Source organism: Emys orbicularis, chromosome 1 (assembly GCF_028017835.1).
Source record: "Emys orbicularis isolate rEmyOrb1 chromosome 1, rEmyOrb1.hap1, whole genome shotgun sequence".
Classification (NCBI taxonomy): Eukaryota; Metazoa; Chordata; order Testudines; family Emydidae; genus Emys; species Emys orbicularis.
In genome coordinates this window covers 41,346,420-41,365,718 of record NC_088683.1, presented here as the reverse complement: position 1 = coordinate 41,365,718, position 19,299 = coordinate 41,346,420, and the positions used below count along the sequence as shown (strand labels likewise).

General features: G+C 43.5%; 1 protein-coding gene across 1 annotated transcript in view; it reads left to right on the top strand.

Moving 5' to 3' along the window:
* The first annotated feature begins 8,753 nt into the window (after nucleotides 1–8,753).
* The window catches only part of MLC1 (modulator of VRAC current 1), a 36,979-nt gene continuing 26,433 nt past the window's right edge, over nucleotides 8,754–19,299 (top strand). The window contains exons 1-4 of the mRNA XM_065423057.1: nucleotides 8,754–8,933; nucleotides 12,990–13,079; nucleotides 15,920–15,973; nucleotides 16,056–16,157. Coding sequence (XP_065279129.1) covers nucleotides 8,754–8,933; nucleotides 12,990–13,079; nucleotides 15,920–15,973; nucleotides 16,056–16,157 — 426 coding nt within the window. The remainder of the gene's footprint in view (nucleotides 8,934–12,989; nucleotides 13,080–15,919; nucleotides 15,974–16,055; nucleotides 16,158–19,299) is intronic.

The following is a 19,299-nucleotide window of genomic DNA, read 5'->3' as shown; positions in this document are numbered from 1 at the left end:
CTTCATGAGCCAGGGCATTAGCGGGTAGGCTGGGTCCCCGAGGATGACTATAGGCATCTCCACTTCCCCAACAGTTATTTTGTGGTCCGGGAAGTAAATACCTTCCTGCAGTCGTCTAAACAGACCAGAGTTCCTGAAAACGCGAGCATCATGAACCTTGCCCGGCCATCCGACGTTGATGTTGGTAAAACGTCCCCTATGGTCCACCAGTGCTTGCAGCACCACTGAAAAGTAGCCCTTTCGGTTAATGTACTGGCTGGCCTGGTGGGCCGGTCCCAGGATAGGGATGTGAGTTCCATCTATAGCCCCACCGCTGTTTGGGAATCCCATCGCGGCGAAGTCACCTATGATCACCTGCGCGTTTCCCAGGGTCACTACCTTTGAGAGCAGTAGCTCAACAATTGCGTTGGCTACTTGCATCACAGCAACCCCCACGGTAGATCTGCCCACTCCAAAGTGATTCGCAACTGACCGGTAGCTGTCTGGCGTTGCAAGCTTCCAGAGGGCTATGGCCACTCGCTTCTGGACAGTCAGGGCTGCTCGCATCTGGGTGTCCTTGCGCTTCAGGGCAGGGGACAGCAACTCACAAAGTTCCAGGAAAGTTCCCTTCCGCATCCGAAAGTTTCGCAGCCACTGTGATTCATCCCAGACATGCAGCACTATGCTGTCCCACCAGTCCGTGCTTGTTTCCCGGGCCCAGAATCGCCGTTCCACAGCATCAACATGACCCATTGCCACCATGATGTCCACGGCGCGGGGTCCCGTGCTTTGTGAGAGGTCTGTGCCCCTCTCAGACTTAATGTCCTCACCGCGCTGCCGTAGCCTCCTCGCCCGATTTCTCAGCATCTGCCTCTGAAAAAGGTGGATGATAAGGTGCGAGGTGTTGACAAAGGCCATAACTGCAGCGATGATCGCAGCGGGCTCCATGCTCGCAGTGCTGTGGCGTCCGCGCTGTCAATCACCAGAAAAAAGTGCGAACTGATTGCCCGCCGGCGCTTTCACGGAGGGAGGGCGGGAGTGAGAGTTGAATGACGACAGTTACCCAAAACCACCCTTGACACATTTTTGGCCCCAGCAGGCATTGGGGGCTCGACCCAGAATTCCACTGGGCAGCGGGGACTGCGGGAACCGTGGGATAGCTGCCCACAGTGCACCGCTTTCAATGTCGACGCTTGCCCCATTAGTGTGGACTCACAAAGTCGAATTACTGTCCTTAGTGTGGATACACACGTTCGACTTTGTAATATCGGTCCCACAAATTCGCTTTAAGTAAAATCGAACTACTCTCGTAGTGTAGACATACCCTTAGAAAGTGAAACTGACTAGAAACAAAAGTTAAATTGATGGTCAATTGCTCTTGGCCATTTTCACTGGCCAAGAGCAATAAATCTCAATTCATGTCTCAAACAAATTTGATAACCTGTTACTAACAAGACCTTAAATTATTAAAGCTACAGTATTTTAAGAATCCCAAGTTACGTATCTATGGTTTTTGCTTGCTTTCTGCATTACACTAATTTTAGACACTGAAAACAAATTTCTTAGTGCTGCACGTTTTAGTAAGCCACCTTCATGCCCACCCTATTCGGTGCTTATCTGGAGACCCATATGGCCCAATTGTTATTTAGGAAGCCTGAGGAGCAGCTCTAAGTCAATACAGGCTCCCCAGGGCTGCCTATGCTTCTGCACACCAGAATTGCTATAGCCCCAAACCCCACCTACCCAGGTACATTCCAGGCCAGGGCATATGGTGTTGGGATCCAGTGAAGGGATGCCTCCAGCAGCCCCATTGAAGAAATTCTCCTCCAATACCTAGCAGGCTGTTTATAGCTCCTGTACAGGGATGGAACAGCACAGAGGGGCTTGGAGAGATGGCTGGGAGAATGCCACCCATAATTTCTCAAACTGACTCTCTCTATAGAATCAAGTTATCTTTTAAAATTTCTCTTTCAAAAACAAAAAATTTTAAACTATGCTGACAGTGTTCCTTTAAAAAATCATCAGTGTTGCTGTTTGGATGGGTTTTTTACAATGGTATTAAATCTAAACCCTCTTGTTTGAAGAAAGAATAATAGTCCCACACAAATACATTTTCTGATGCCCCTAATCTACAGAGAAGATGCCTTGTAAACTAGCATTCCTGTGGTATCTTATGCAACAATAACCACAGAACACACTATTTGAAAATAGACAAGCATCAAGGTCCTCTGATAGAAGTGAATTGTACAGTTGGAATTGGAAACTTCGACACAATTATGCAACAGCCAGGAATTCTACCCAGAACGGAGCATAAATAACCTAAACTGTGAGGAAATGTTCTCTTAGAAAGTCTCTTTAGAACCCAATACAACAGGGGTGGGCAAACTACGGCCCACGGGCCACATTCAGCCCACGGGACCGTCCTGCCTGGCCTCTGAGCTCCTGGTCTGGGAAATTAGCCCACGGCCCCTCCCCTGCAGCCTCAGCTCGCTCGCTCCACCGCCGGTGCAATGCTCTGGGCGGTGGGGCTGTGAGCTCCTGGAGCAGCACAGCTGCAGAGCTCGGCCTGACCCGGTGCTCTGTGCTGCGTGGTGACGGCGGTGGCTGTAGTGCTTGCTACACCGGTGCTCCAGGCAGCGCAGTAAGGGGGTAGGGGGGGTTGGATAGAGGGCAGAGGAGTTCGGGGGGGTGGGCAGGGGGTGGGGGGTGGATAGGGGTCAGGGTAGTCGGGGGAGGAACAGGGGGTTGAATGGGGGTGGGGTCCCGGGGGCAGTCAGGAAGGAGGGGGTGTTGGATGGGGCAGCAGGGGGCTGTCAGGGGCAGCGATTCCGATGGCAGTCAGGGGACAGGGAGAAGGGGTGGTTGGATGGGGCAAGGGTCCCAGAGGGGCCGTCAGAGAACAGGGAGGGTTGGATGGAGCAGGAGTCCCAGGGGGAGGGGAGGGGAGGGAGGGCAGATAGGAGGTGGGGGCCGGGCCATGACCCCCTCTCCTAACCGGCCCTCCATACAATTTACAAAAACCGATACAGCCCTCAGGCCAAAAAGTTTGCCCGCCCCTGCAATACAAAGAACAAGACAAAACCCACATACATTATATTTCTTCACATGAACTTCTAATTGGAGAAATAAACTACTGGGTTATTCTGAAGAGAGGTAAACCAACATTCCAACTTTGTACATTCCAACGGTACCTTTTATCTAGTACTTTGAAAACAGAAAGGAAGCTTCAGAATACCCCGTAACATAGGTGCTACACATTTTTATCCCAATTTCCAGATGGGGAATCTGAGGCACCAACAATAAAAGATGTGGGAGCCCATAATCACACAAGTCAACGGCAGTCCGGGAGCTCTGGAACAAGATCCTTGTTTCTCAACTCCCTATCCTGTGCTCAGACCATTAGGTGCTGCCTCCTAACACTAGACAAGTGACACAGCAAAGAAGGCGCCTTTGTGCTGCTGCCACAGGGAGCTGATTTCCGGCAGACAGGCCATATGTTTGTTGACCCGTATTTTGAAATAAACCAGACAAGTTATTTGGTTAAGAACAGGTCCCCTTCTCTCTGCCCCCCAGAGATCTCTCCAGGCTGGGGGGCCTGTCCAGCTCGGAGCTAGGGACAGGATCTCCCTGCCCGCACCCGCAGCACAAGGCACAGCTGGCATCAATGGCACAGGCTGGAGCCACCCTCAGCTCTGACCAGCCACAGGGACTACTGCTCCCAAAGGGAGGCGAGTGACGCAGGCAGCTCAGCCTGGAGCATCGCGGGGAGAGGAGCTGGTCTCACAGGCCTGCCCTAGGGCCCGCTGGACTACAGGGCTGCCCGCCGGGCTGCGGCGAGCCAGGGAGCGATACCTGTGGCCGCCGGCCGCTTCTCTCCGGGTCCCTCCCCTTCTGCCAGTCTCCAGAAGTAGGCCAGGGCTCTGGACAGCAGCTGGAACATCCCCAGCCCTGACTGGGGCGCGAGCGCTGGGGCCCGCCCGCGCCACCTGCGGCCTCCCGACGCTAGGCAGGAGCCTGGGAACTTCGATGGAAGCTTCACGCCCCACACCCGCTCTACTCCCGGCTTCAGTCGCCGCTCCCCGGAGTCACGTGACGGCACGCCTCCCTCCCCCCACGTGGGCGCGGCGGCGGTTCGTCGCGGGGGGCTGAGAGCCTAACCTTGCGCAGGCGCAGTAGTGGGCTCTACGCGCGGGGATCTAACAGCTATTCTCTGTACCAGCCCGAGGCCCTGGTAGAAGCGGCAGCGGTGCAGGTCCCGAGGTCACATGCAGGGCAGCCCCGCCCCTCACACACAGAGCGCTGGGCAGGAGGCTTGTTCCCTGCCGTGTTGGGCATCCAAGCTCCGCCCCCCTGCTCTGAAGGTCGGGGATGGATCCTTCCCCCTCGGAGCCAGACTCCTTCACATGCCCCGGGGAGCCCACCACCTCTGAACAAGCCATTGTGGCCTCTTCCCCGGGGTGCCCCACTTCCACATGCCACGGGGGCCCGACCTGCCTGGGGGGGCGTACCCACAGCAGGAGGCCAAGCCATGGGGTGATGCACAGCGGGGGCAGGAAACCTGTGGGTGTTACCAGGCAGCATCTCTGTGCTCTTGACCCATAAGGACCGTTGCTATTCGCAGGCATGAGCCAGGAACTTGAGTTTCTAATGATAACAAGCCCTAGTCGCAGGAACCTTGGCTGGTGCAGGGCCCATGATGCACCTGGAAGGGGAGGCCACAATTTACAAGGTGCTGGTCTGGCTAGCTGTCAGGGGAATGCTGTGGTGGGATGCAGAGTAGCACTAAATCCAGTGCTTTGGTCATTGGAGATGGACCCAAACCCTGTCTCCTGCCATCACAGATGTGGATTTATTTTGGAGATACCACAGAGCCAAAGATACCCTTGTACCCTCCTATTGGTGTGCTCCTATAACTGTCTTTCCATAATTTTGTACTGTGCTAGGGTTGCCAACTTTCTAATCGCACAAAACCGAACACCCTTGCCCACTCCCCTGTCCTGCCCCTTCCCTGAAGCCCTGCCCCTTCTCCGAGGCCCCCCCCCACTCCATTCCCCCTCCCTCTGTCGTTCGCTCTCCCCCACTCTCGCTTACTTTCACCGGGCTGGGGTATGGAGTTGGGGTTGGCGTGTGGTAGGGTCTCCAGCTGAGGGTGTGGGCTCTGGGGTGGGGCCAGAAATGAGGGGTTCGGGGTGCAGAAGGGGGCTCTGGGCTGGGGTTGGGGTGCGGGAGGGCATGCGGAATGTGGGTTCTGGGAGGGAGTTTGGGTGCAGAAGGAGACTCAGGTTGGGGGCAAGGGATTGGGGTGTAAGAGGGGGTGAGGGCTCCGACTGGGATTGTGGTCTCTGGGATGGGGACGAGGGGTTTGGAGTGCTGCATAGCTGGTGCTTGGGGCAGGGGCAGCGCGCGGAGCCCCCCTGGCCGCCCCTGCGCCTAGGAGCCAGATGAGCTGGACATGCCAGCCACTTCCAGGAGCCACGCAAAACCAGTGCAGGCAGGGAGCCTGCCTTAGCCCCACTGTGCCAACGACTGGACTTTCAGCGGCCTGGTCAGTGGTGCTGACTGGAGCCAACCGGGTCTCTTTTCGACAGGGTGTTCCAGTCGAAAACCGGATGCCTGGCAACCCTATACTGTGCCTAGGATGTTTGCACCCTTATCTGCCAGTTCATGCTTTCAAGGGTGACGTACGTATCTGCCCATTTGAGCATGTCTGTCATTACAGCCACTAGAAGTGGTACATAAACACCTTGAGGGAAGATAGTCAGACATACAAATGTAGCATGTTATTATATAGATTATTTATTCTCACATCATCTAAATTTTACAGGATTTTATCAGAATTATTGCTTTTGCTTGTTTTGAAACTTGGCATAATTAAATTTTAGACCAAATATTCTTAATCTGATTTAGGAGGAAAAAATATGTATTTTTCCTTCATTATTTTTCTTTCAATCAATGACTCCAGGGGAAATGTAATTTTAGTGAATCTGCTTACCATATTTTTATCAGTTCTTTCAGTTCAGTATCTTGAGTTTCGACTATGCATTTTCCCCAGTCTTCCTTTTTTAACTGAGATTGAGTAGTGTTCTTCAAATATTTCTTACACTGGGGCATTGGTTTGGAAGAGTAGCGCGTGTCCGTGTCTGAGAGAGATGAAGTAAAAACACTCAGAAGGACATAGAGATAGAGAAAAGCAGCCTCATGGAGAGCCAGAGAAGGGGGGAGGGGAAAGACACAGAGTTTCTGAAATAATATATATTTGTTAAACACCCTGAAGTGCATAAACTTTTTTAAGAAAACTATTTCCCCATGCTTATTCTTCTCCCCCCCCCCCAGTTCCTCACATCTCCTTGTCAATTGCTGGAAATGGGCCATTTTCATTACCACTACAAACAGTCCTTTTTCTCTCCTGCTGATAATAGTTCACCTTAACTGATCACTCTCCTTATAGTGTGTATGGTAACACCCATTGTTTCATGTTCTCTGTGTCTATATATATCTTCCTACTGTATTTTCCACTCCATGCATCCGATGAGGTGGGCTGTAGCCCGCGAAAGCTTATGCTCAAATAAATTTGTTAGTCTCTAAGGTGCCACAAGTACTCCTGTTCTTTTTGCGGATACAGACTAACACGGCTGCTACTCTGAAAAATGTCATTATCAGTTTCTCTTACTAACGGAAGCAACCTGCCAGTCCCATAATATTTTATTGAAGATCACACTGTGTAATTATTATCTATTTTATCGTTGGAGAAAGACACAGATGGTAGAAATATTTGCATAGTGTTTTTCCATGAACAAAAAGGAACATAGGATTAATTATTTAGGGCCAATCTGTGCTAAGCTACATAGTGTATCTTCAACATAAACTACAGTCATCTATGATACATGATGAATTGCTAAGTCTTTAGTCTGTTCAAAACAATTGTCAAATTTTAATTATTTGATTTTTTTTTGTAATAGTGGCTGATATTCACCTTTTTTGTTGAAGAATTTAATGTTTAATATTAGTACATATTGAAAAATGATGGCTTTTCTGAAGTTTTTGAAGCATACTCTGAAAGGTGCTGTTTTTTCAATATACTGCAGTTTGAACTGTTTATTGGTTACAGTGCAGTTTTAAGTGTGTACAAAAGACCCTCTAATTGCTGTAGTTGTCATGATGCCAATATCTTGAGGGTAGATGCATTCCTGTATTTTTTCATTTCCTAATAAGCAGAAAGAAGGGATTCAGTTGGATCATGACTATTTCATGTTACTGTTGCCTACTAGAATTTTAATTGTATTGTTTGACTAAAACTACGTTCTGTAAGGCTCAGTGCCAATATGAGTCAAATGTGCAAAGTTTATCTGAACATTCTGAGAAAACCAAGATTTAGTCATCAAAACATATTCACAAAAAATTCATTGGAAAGAGGCAAAGCATTCTTCTTGGTAGACACAGAGTTTCTGAAATAATATATATTTGTTAAACACCCTGAAGTGCATAAACTTTTTCTCTTATAAACTTTTTTTAAGAAAACACTATACTTTCAAGTGTTCTCTCTCCTGTGAAATAAGAACTAAATTATTTGGAAATAATTCTATGTAAAACATTATTATTGGATATGGTAACATATATAACTTTGTTAAATTTATTATATATATTTCATTTAAATGTCTGTTATAATGTAGCACACTCATTTGGAAAAACATAAAGTTTAAATGTTTGCGTACCTATGGGTTTGATTTGGAATCAGGCTTATGAGAATATAGTACAGTCATCTTCCAGTGTATTCTCTTCATTAAAATTCAGGAGGCATTACCCTGTTCCCTGGCTTAACTGCAGTTTTTGCTGTGCTTTTGTTCCGTATGAATAGATGTTGTTGAAAGCCAAAGTGGAAGAGCAAACTTTTCAACGGCAGAATGAATCACTGAGCAGTGAGAATATCACAAAGTGTACAGACAATTCTACTCACAAAACTATTTTAAACTGACAACTAACTTTTCAATTTAAGGTAAGCATGCAGGTTTTTAACTGTTGAAAACTGTACAATAAATTATAATAATCTGCCTATTATTGAAGGCATCAGAATGGGTTGGAAAAGAGAGAAGTGAACAAAAAAATTAGCTAAATTTACAAACCTAATGATTGTTACTAGATACCATTTTAAAAAAGCAATAAAATACGTTATAACTGAAGTATTCTGAATAAATGAGTCCATCTGAATCATTTTAAAGTCTAAATATAATTTTTAGATCTTTGAGGATGATGCTTAAAGCCAAATGAAAATTAGGAAATAAACATGTTTAGAAAAACTTCACAGTCTCTTAATAATGTTTAAAAGAAAAAAATACTTTAGTTTTAGATATATCTACAAAGTTTACACTTAAATCACTAAATGCTAATTTTCTTTTGCTCTAAATCTTCTTCTAAACATCTTTCTTAAATCCAATTTTATGAAATTAACTACAGTGTAAACAAAAAAGTGTTTTAGACATAAACACTTTTATTTACACTACAGTATAGTATTGTTGACTATGGATATAGGAAATTCTCTTCTTGTATAGAGTTTAATTAGTTAATGTTTATACAGTACTTTGAAGATGTAAACTGCTAAGCACTAATTATTATTATTATTATTAGTTTATTATTTAATTTATTAAATTCTAACTGGATGAAGAGCAGTTTTAGTGCTCATGTGTCTAAGGATGTACAAAAACAAGACCACACTTTTTGGTATCTGCTTTTAGTTTGCATTTTCATGGTTTTTAAAAAATTTACCTCTATAAAGTGTTATGACCAGGGAAGAAGGTTACAGAGAAGAATTTAATTATGACAGGATGCCAACTTTGGAGCGTGGAAAACAAGAGAATGGAAATTATGTACCAGATATCAAATCTAGTGACCTTCAGATATCAACGAGGTTTCATCCTTGTTTTAGTTATAGAACATGGATCTTTTCTTTGTTGATGGGGGTAAGTATTTTAAACGTACTATTGCATTTCATACTGCAAGGAAAGTCTTGATAACTGTGAAGTTTTTCCTTTTGGGAAAGTTAATGAAATTAATCTCTTCACTGATGATGTTCAGGAGATGAAAATGTATAAATATTAAAATTCTGTGTTCAAACAGAAACATATTTAGCAACTATAAATACATTTTCTAGCTAAATACATCACTTTTGTAAATCTGTTCAAGGCAGGGGGTTTGTACCAAGGCTGAATTTGACCGGTAGCGTCCAAACATCACAATCTGAGAACATAAATCTGTTAGTGGCAAATATCAGGACACAGTCTCCCAGCAAGATGGTGACTGATCCTTTCCTTGGTCAGGATCTCTCCCAGGGGCCCAAAGGTGCTGGTGCCTTTGTCTTCTTAAGTGAAAGGGACAGCTTGGAAAGGTTTTCTGCCCCTTTCTTTCATAGTCTAGTGAACCTTTGAAGAGGATTCTTCTGAAGGTCACCCCTCAAACCAAAGTTTATCCAGACAGTGAGGAAGGTGACATGGAGTCTGGTGGTGAAGGAGGCTCCATTCTCTTTCTTCCTTCACTTGTGTTTGCTAAAATGGAAATTGTTCTGTTTCCTGCCATTACTTTGACTTACAGTAATTCCAAGCCTCGTTCACCTTCAGATCCTTGAGTTCTTCAGTTCAGTCCACTTCCCTAACTAATTCCCTTGTTTTTTTAAAGTTTGCCCTTTTGAAATCGAGGACCAAGTTACAGATTTAGTTTTGTTTATCCTTCCATTTAGTTTAAACTGAATTAGCTCATGATCACTCAAACCAAGGCTGTCCCCTACCGGTTCTTCTATGTGGTCCTCACTATTCATCAATACTAGATCTAAAATGGCATCACCTCTTATTGGTTTGGTGACTATTTGGTGAAGAAATCTGTCAGCTATCACATCCAGGAAAATCTGGACCTTACTATTATTAGTAGCACCTGTCCTCCAATCTATAGCTGAGAAGTTAAAGTCTCCCATAATCACACAATTCCCAGTAGTATTTATTTCATTAAATCATTAAAAAGGTCTCTATCCACATTGGATCCTGGGAGTCTATAGCACACCCCAAGCACTATCCCTCTGGCAGCTTTCTTTCTGAAAGTGATTTTGACTCAAACAGACTCTCTTTTATCCATTCCATCACTTCTAATTGCTTTAGAGTCAACCTCAAAATTAATATACAATGCTACTCCACCACCTTTCCTTTATTTCTGTCTTTCTCGAACAGCACATACTCTTCAATACCTGTACTCCAGTCATGACTACAATTCCACCAGATTCCAGTGAGAATCTAGCAGCATCATTTGTTCCCACATGAAGGACAATCATGGATTCTTTCCTGCTCCAACTAGGATACTCTTCAGCCTCAGGTCCACATCCTGTATCTTAGCTTCCCGCAGAGAGCACACCCTTCTGTTCTCTGGATCAGCTGTGGTGACAGGCCTGTTAGTTCTTCTTAGTAGAGAGTCACCAGTCACATAGTCCTGCCTCTTCCTGGTGTTAGTGTGATTGTCTGGCCTGACTTCTGTTCTTTCTTGCTGCAAGTCCCCTTGTCTTTTGTTCTCCCTTGCAATCTTCTGCAAGTCATCCTCTGTCCTCCGTGGCTCTGAACTCTTCCCCTCTTCCCCTCTTCTTGTAGGAGTAGCCACTCTTCTCTTCTTCCTTGCCCTCCCACCTAGTTAGTTACTGCCTTCTGTGCCCCTCCTTCATTTTACAACTCAGCATATTTGTTCTTGAGCTCTATTTCTCCTTCACTCGCCGGTCTTTTCCTCTGCTTGGTTCTCATAGTCACATGTTTCCACTGGCCACTTTCCTCACCCACAGTTCTCCAGTCCAGCTTACATCGGCAAGTCTTGACTTTTCCCTTCAGCCTCCTCTTGCCTTCCCTCCATCATCATCTTCAATCAACCATCATTTCTACCTGCAACCATTATGCCATTTCTTTTAAGGGTGTACTTCAGCAGATAATGGCTCAGACTACCATACCCATGATGAAACCCAAAGTGGGCCAACAAGGGAATGAGATGCGGATGCTTGTCTCTCAATGTGGGCTCAGTCTGATGCTCTGCTTAGGCCAGTTAGGCCTGGTCTACACTAGCGGGGAGGATCAATCTAAGTTACACAACTTCAGTTACGTGAATAACGTAGCTGAAGTCAACATACTTAGACCTACTCACCGCAGTCTTCACTGCGGTGAGTCGACTGCTGCCGCTCTCCCGTTGACTCTGCCTGCGCCTCTTGCAGCAGTGGAGTACAGGAGTTGACGGGAGAGCGCTCAGGGGTCGATTTATCGCGTCTAGACTAGACGTGATAAATCGACCCCTGCAGGATCGATCGCTGCCTGCCGATTCGGCAGGTAGTGTAGATATACCCTCAGTCTCACCTGTTCTTCATGGGATGGGCCAATTCACTTCCTAGGCCACACTGCTATCTCCCTTTCATTGGCCATCCGACAAACTGGCTCTCTGCTCAGAGTGGGAAGATATAAAATGCAGCACTGAAAGCACCTCCAAGATATAGTATACATAAAATATAAGAATAATTGGGTGGTATAGTGGTTTAAAACAGTAGAAGCATGATAATATCTGCATTATTTGCTTGGATCTTGGTGTATCTGCAGTTTTAGGGAGTGGAAGCCATAGAATTTGCATCTCCATATCTCCTACATGGAAATAACTCAAGAAGGCAATAATGGGACATGAATGTATTGTTTTTCCTATGTTCTGAACCTATTAGGCCCATTAATCTTCTAAGGTCTGAGTTCATTCCCATCTAAATAAAAATGATTATTTTACTGTCGACTTCAAGTGGACCTGGATTAGATCCACAATCTGTGAATTCAGTAAAACAAACAAGGATACTCAAAATAAATATCTATTTCTTAAAAACAAAACAAAACCCCCCCAGATGATTTAAAAGGGTATTTAGGTGAGGGTCACTGAGATTCACAGGGCAAACTGCAAACAAGAAAAACACGGCAGTCAGGCGGCTTTTGGCGGCATGCCTACAGGAGGTCCGCGGGTCCCGCGGCTTCGGCGTACCCACCGCCGAATTGCCACTGAAGCCGCGGGACCGGCGGACCTCCTGAAGGCATGCCGCCGAAGGCTCCCTGACTTCCGCCCCCACAGCGACCGGCAGGCCGCCCCCCACGGCTTGCCGCCCCAAGCACGCGCTTGGTGCGCTGGTGCCTGGAGCCGCCCCTGCACAGCAGTATGGTGGAGAAAGGTAAGAAACCAGTCCTTTCATCAGTGTATACAAAAACTCATACTGATTTTAATTCTGCATGTAGAGCATGGGCCAGATTGGGTATAACAATTAATCCTTGCATGTGTGCATATAAATAGTATTCTGGATTCTGCCCTGTAAAATTGAGTAAATGGTGAGACTGTAATTCTCCAAAAGGGGTTATAATAATTCACACATTTCTAAATCAATTATGTATTTGTGAGGGCCTTAGTATAAATATAACAGGAAAAGCCAAAATTGAAAACCAGACTCTACATTTATGATTGGTCAGCTTTGTACAGGTAAGGTTTTTTCATAATCCAAACCTCAGCACACAGAATTCTTGAATTGCATATACAAGGTTTGGAACAATGTAAAAACCTGATTGTTCAAAACTATATGCCAAAAAGCATTCATGTACAATTTTGTGAGCATAAATTTAGAGGTTCAGTTGAGAGCCCTTTGATATTTTGGTCCTAAAAGATTCATTTTTATAATCAAGCTATTTCAAAATTCAATTATGATATGACTACCTTCTAAGCATTTCTTTATATATTTGCCAAGTCATTACACAATACTTAGCTCAGATGTGCTTGTACAATCCAATATTGTTTTAACAGCCAGCAAAGCATGTTCTTTTGACCTGTACAGCTTTTGATGTTTTGCTTCATTATCAATTGTACAAAGACTGTGTTATTAAAAGTTCAAAAGTACTTTATTTTGAAAGGATTACTGGTTTTCATTTGTCCATTTGCTCTTTTTATACATTTTTGACATTAATTTATACCATATTGTTACTTTGCAGACTTGCCTTCTTGTTACTTCTGGATTTTCACTTTATCTGGGAAATGTTTTTCCATCTGAAATGGATTATTTACGTTGTGCAGCAGGTTCAGTAAGCATTCTTAATTAATTGCTGTGGCTGTCTGAGAATGCACACTATAATGAATAATTTTATGAACTTAATTTCCTTTTAATCTGTCTCTCTTCTTCATGCTCAAACTTTCTCCACCCATGTCATCATTTTATCCAACATTATACCTCCTCTCCCACCCAGACAATAAATGTTCCTTATGTAGGTTTTCGCTGTACATTAAAGCTAAAGGGTTTTCACAAAGAATTGTTAGTAATATTGTGCTTGTAAACAGCTGCCTGGTTTCTCACCAAAAGTGAGATGTGGGATGGGTTGCAGTGATGCCCATGTATATTTTTTATATTATAAATTGTCTCCTGCTGCAGAGAAACCTCTAGGGAGGAAATTTCAGTTAAGATTCCCTTGTGGTCCCTCACCGTATATTTGTATCTGGTGGGTAGATGCTATTATGATAGATGGGTTTCATTCTCTCTCTCTCTCTCTGTCTCGGGTTTTATAAGGTGCACGTTACCAAGGTATCTAAATGTTAACAGAATGAAAGGTGTTCTATAAATATTATTACTTTATTAGTAAAATCTGTAATAATTTGACACTCTAACCATTGAACAACAAAGATAGGATTTTATGATATTGTTCCACTGCTGTGGTAATTTTTTTCATCTATCAAAATTTTGCAACAGACACCAGTTTGAGAGTTAAAGAATAAGGTTGGCAGAACAGATCACGTTAAGCTATACACAACCATGGTCAATTTTTCCTCTGGCATTTATCATCTCCATTTTAGATCTCCGTGGGTATGATGAAGTTAGCTCAGATTCCTTTGTATACTGAAATACTCTAGTGTGTCATTGTTATTTTGGTGATATATATATATATATATGTAGCAATCTTGTTTCTAATTTAGGGCAAGACTGATACTTTATTCTGAGTAAAGGGCAGTGTAGCTGTATGACCACAGAAGCAGCTCAGGGAAGAGATTGTGATTCAGAGAGTGCAACAGGAGAAAAACAAAAGTATTCTAAGGTTCACTTTGCCTCTTCTCTTTGTGTCTTGCATCAAGTGCAACTTGGTCAGACTCATGGGTCAGAAAGAGAGTATAAAGTCTTTACCAACATATTACAAATTGGGAATGATCCTGTTGCCATTGAAATCAATGATAAAATTCCCATTAACTTCAGTGGGAGCAGGATTAGGCCCTGTGTTAATGTTAACATGGAGGAGGGGAAGGGATTGTTGTTTTCACTCATTTAATCATTTTTCTTCCTTTAAAGATGTTCCCTCCTTTTTTGCTAACGTTAAAAATTGTAAATTAAGTGCTGGAGAGACACTATCGAGAATGTTAGCTAAATGCTAACCTGCTGTTATACTGGTTCTCATTGGCAAATTGACACTGTACAAATGTGGGACTCAAAGGGTGAACCCTGGCTCCAGTGAAGTCAATGGTAAAACTCCCATTGACTTCATTGGGGCTGGGATTTCACCCAAAATATCCCTTGAACACAGAAGATGATTAATAGAGCTGAAAAAAATAATTGTTTTTTGGTTCAGTGGCTGAGCTAAAAAATCTGGAAAAAAACATTTGTTTAGTTTCGACCCAAATTGAATTTTTTTTTCTCACTGAAACAAGAAAAACAAAAAAATATTATTCACATTGACCACAGTGTTTCAAATGGTGATTCAAAAGGACATTATGAAATGAAATGTTAATTTGAAATGACATTTTCTAAATGAAATTTTGATTAAAATGGATGTTTTCCAAACATAGTGTAGAAATGGGTTGTTTTGCAAATGTTGAAATGAAACATTTTGACATGTCCAAGATATTTTTTTCCCAGGGTTATTTTTGACCTGAATTCACAAATATGTCTGTGCCCTCCACAATGCATTTTTCAGCAAATTTGCTATTTACTGAAAAAAATTGCCTAGCTCTAATGATTAGTGAAGGAAGCACAGATGATGTGGAATTAATTTTTTTGGCTAAAAACCATTTTCTATAACTTTATTTTCATAGTTTTCTGTTTCACTTATAAATATCTTCTAACACTGCAGTAACATCCTAAATGTGTGGAATGGAATGGAGCCTGCAATGAAATACAAACCTCATAAGGGTGAACACTTGTGAGATAATAAGGTCCCTTCAGGAAAGTTTTCTTTTATGGAATGTAGACTATTTTTCCCAGTACAACTCGCTATAGGCCACATTCTGCCCTCACATATACACAGCTTCCAGTGAAGTCATGGGGGTCACAAGTACAGTTCTGAAAACATAATATAACCCCACAAATTAGTTTTACAAGGATCTTCAAAATTGAACTATCGTGAAAGCCGGTCAATTTTTAGGTCTAACGACTTTGGCTTTGTCTCTTTAAAATAACACTAAGGGTCCAGGGTTTCTTTTGTCTGCTTTAGAACTTTAGGCTTGCTGGAATTAATTTAAACTAACAAAGGCATGAAATTTCTCCAGAAAGACTGCTGGTCTTTCATTGAAAGCCTAGCTATTGCAGCATACACTTAACAGTGAGAGAGACTGTAGTTCATTACTGCTCTGAATCCCCTGGAATATTAAAATACAACCCATACTTGTTGCATTTGAGACAAGTGTGGCAGCCTTTCTCTGAATCTCCAAGCTTTTGTTTGCTTGTTTGACCCTTCATATTATTTGAATATATGTTTATGTTTTATTTATTTCTCCTTTTTCCCTCATATTATTCATTCACTTTCTAATGCAAAATGGATAAAGGAAAATTATTACAATATGTACCAGACCCTCTAAGAAACATGTATACTATTCTTATTAACATAAACTTGTGCTTTTTTTGTAAGCAATTCTATTAATCTTTTGCTTCATTTATTTTTTCTAGTGTATTCCTTCAGCAGTTGTGAGTTTTGCTATAGCAAGAAACAAAGTTAATGTGGTAAGTGCTTGGAGGTTAAATGATTATTAATCTTTTATTCTTTGGTTAGCTGAAAAAAATTCTTTTTGCAATTGTTTTACAGATACCCAATTTCCAGATTCTATTTGTTTCTACATTTGCTGTAACAACAACGTGTTTAATTTGGTTTGGATGCAAACTTGTCCTTAATCCATCGGCAATAAATGTGAGTTATGAAAAAATTATCAGCCAACTATGTATTTGTCTTTCTCATAGACTTAGAGACTTTAAAGCCAGAAGGGACCATTATGATCATCTATTCCAGGGGTTCCCAAACTTTGGATCGCGGCTTGGTCAGGGTAAGCCCCTGGCAGACCACGAGACGCTTTGTTTACCTGAGCGTCCGCAGGTATGCCTGCTCTCAGCTCTCAGTGGCCGTGGTTCACCGTTCCCGGCCAATGGGAGCTGCGGGAAGTGACGCGGGCCGGGCCACCGCTTCCCGCAGCTCCCATTGGCTGGGAACAGTGAACCGTGGCCACTGGGAGCTGCGAGCGGCCGTACCTGCGGACGCTCAGGTAAACAAAGCATCTTGCAGCCCACCAGGGGCTTACCCCGAACAAGCCGTGAACCAAGTTTGGGAACCCCTGATCTAGTCTGACCTCCTGCACATTGCAGGTCACAGAACCTTGCCCACCTACTCCTATAATAGATTCATAACTTCTGGCTGAGTAACTGAAGTCCTTAAATCATGATTTAAAGACTTCAAGTTACAAAGAATCCACCATTTACTCTACTTTAAACCTGCAAATGACTCATGTCCCATGCTGCAGGTGAAAAACCCCAGGGTCTCTGCCAATCTAACCTGTGGGAAAATTCCTTCCTGACCTCTCCTCTGTCTTTACATAACACATTGCTGACTAAGTTCATCAATAGTGTAATTTTATTTCAGTCAATGCAGTTATAACAGGGATTAATTTGGCTCCATAAATCTACATATTATGGAATGTATCAGAAGGAATTATTCAGCAGAAATTTTCTGTAGTATTCTGAGTCACACAAGGCAGAAAGAGTATATATCTTGGGCCAGATCCTCAGCTGAGGTCAATGAGCATTTGCTAGCCAGGAATGGTAGGAGAACCTACCCACACTCCCTATTCTGACAGCTGAGATAAATGGAAGGTATAGGAGTCACTGTTTCGACTTGGCACCACCCAATGATCTTTCTACATGGGAGGAGGGGAGTGTCTGCCAGATGTAGGATCATGGGCGGTGGGTGAAGCCCAAGGCCCCACCCCCTCTTGTTGCTCTCAGCCCTCCCATGGCCCGGGGCGGGGCTGAGAGCTCTGCTCCTCCCTCCCCATGGCCCCAGACGGGGGGTGGTGCTGAGAGCTCAGTCTGGCCACGGGTGGGGGCTGAGAGCTTGGCCCTGGCCAGGCCTGTGGCGGAGCTCTTGGCCTTGGCCGGAGCTCTGAGCCCAGAGCCCTACCCCTGTTCTGCCCCCACTCTGTCTCTTTCCCCTGAAGCCCCACCCCCTGCTCACTTCTTTCCTCCCCCTCCACTGAGGCCTCAAGACCAGAAAAGCTTCTCTATCCCCAGGGTGTAGTGGGGGGAGATTTTTCTGGGGACTCAAATTGGCCAGGGCTCCCTGGGCCGTGTGGTAATCTGCCACTTCCCCCCCAGTGGTGTGAGGTTTGAGGAGGCTTAGCTTCCCCCAGGCTCCATTACACACCGCCCATGTGTTGGATCTCTTTGAATCATGGCTTTTGTCTCTGTAGAAGGTTTCCCTATTCAGAGAAAAGGCTGGCTTGTTGTGGAAGGTTATAAAAATTATATGGGTGAAAGCTGTACAACTAACTTGGAAGAAAAAAACATATGCAAATCATTTCCCCAGTTGTCTTCCTATAGTAATCCATATACCCAGATTCTTGAATTAGACCCTCACACATTCAAATTGATTAAATGGAAGTTTCTCTAGATCTTGCCTGGAATAATGCTCAGAAAGAGCCATTGGAGAGAGTAAGATCAGAAGAGAAAGGAAAAGCTGACTTGGTGGACATCTTTAGATTAGCCAAGCTTTAATTTTTTTTTAATGATCCTGGAATATAAGAAGTGAGGAGAGGTCCCAAACCTTGGTATTTTAGTGGATTGCATCTTCAGGCTAAGTCTGATCTTTTCCTTTTTCTTCTTTGACTGATAGGTGACCTCAGGAACAAACCTACAAAAAGCCTTTTATGACTAACATTTCTTTTGGAGTTCTTCACTGGTTAACTGGCATCCAGTCAATTAAGTTGACAACAGTCAACCAAAGAAGAATTCGTCCACATTAGAATTGTTCTTACATTCAGCAATCACCATTAAAAAGTCAACATACAAAACAGCTAACATATAGTGGTATCGAATTCACACAATATTCCCTATACCTAGAAAAGAAAATACATATGGTATCTCAGATACCAATATGAGGTAACGTTGCTAAATTTTATTTCTTTATTTTTAATGGTGACCATTATATCTTACCTCTGTGGCCATCTGCTAGACATTTCAAAAGTATAACAGAAAGCCATCAATATATAAATAAATAAATTGGAATGAATGTTCTGTCCTTGCCTGTTAGCACCCAGAGAGTGTATCTCTGAATGTGTTTAACATAGTATTGTAAGTTGCTTTGAGATCTGTACACAAAGAACACTTTATAAAAGTTAGTTGTTATTAGTATTATATAAGGCTTTTTCCAAAAACATTCCGACTGTTGCTAGCCCCAGTACAGTTACATCAGATTAGGAAAAGCAGAAACACTAGTGTAGAAAAAATATTGGCAGACCTTTAACTATTCTGTCATCTGCACCATTAGATGGTGGCTAAAATCCATACTGAGGCACCTAAATAACTGGTCTGATTTTCAGAGGTACAGAGCTTTCAAGTTAATAGTACAGTAGCTCTGAATATTTACTTTAGAACTTTTGAAAATCAGATCACTTTTTTATATGTGCCTAAATTTAGACACCTACGTTTGAAAATTTTGACCATTAGCTCTAGTTCCCTTTGAGTGGTTGTGTACCTATACATTCCACTGCAGGTGTATGTGCGTCCAGAGCACTCTAGTCGGAGACTGTTGACAGCAGTACCACAAGGCGGTACATGTGCCATTGTTCACTGAGCCTAGGGTGTAAAAGGGGAATGTCCACAGACTGCCTCTCAGTTCCTTCTCACCCCGCATGGCAAGAGTTGCAACTCCCTGTAGCTTTTGCTTAGGTTTGTCAGCTTTTGAGAAATTACTCCTTTATAATGTATACAGTTAATTTATTAGTAGTTTATAGTGTAGTTAGTGGAGTTATAGACTGGGGCTCTGGTGGATTTATTATGAAGGA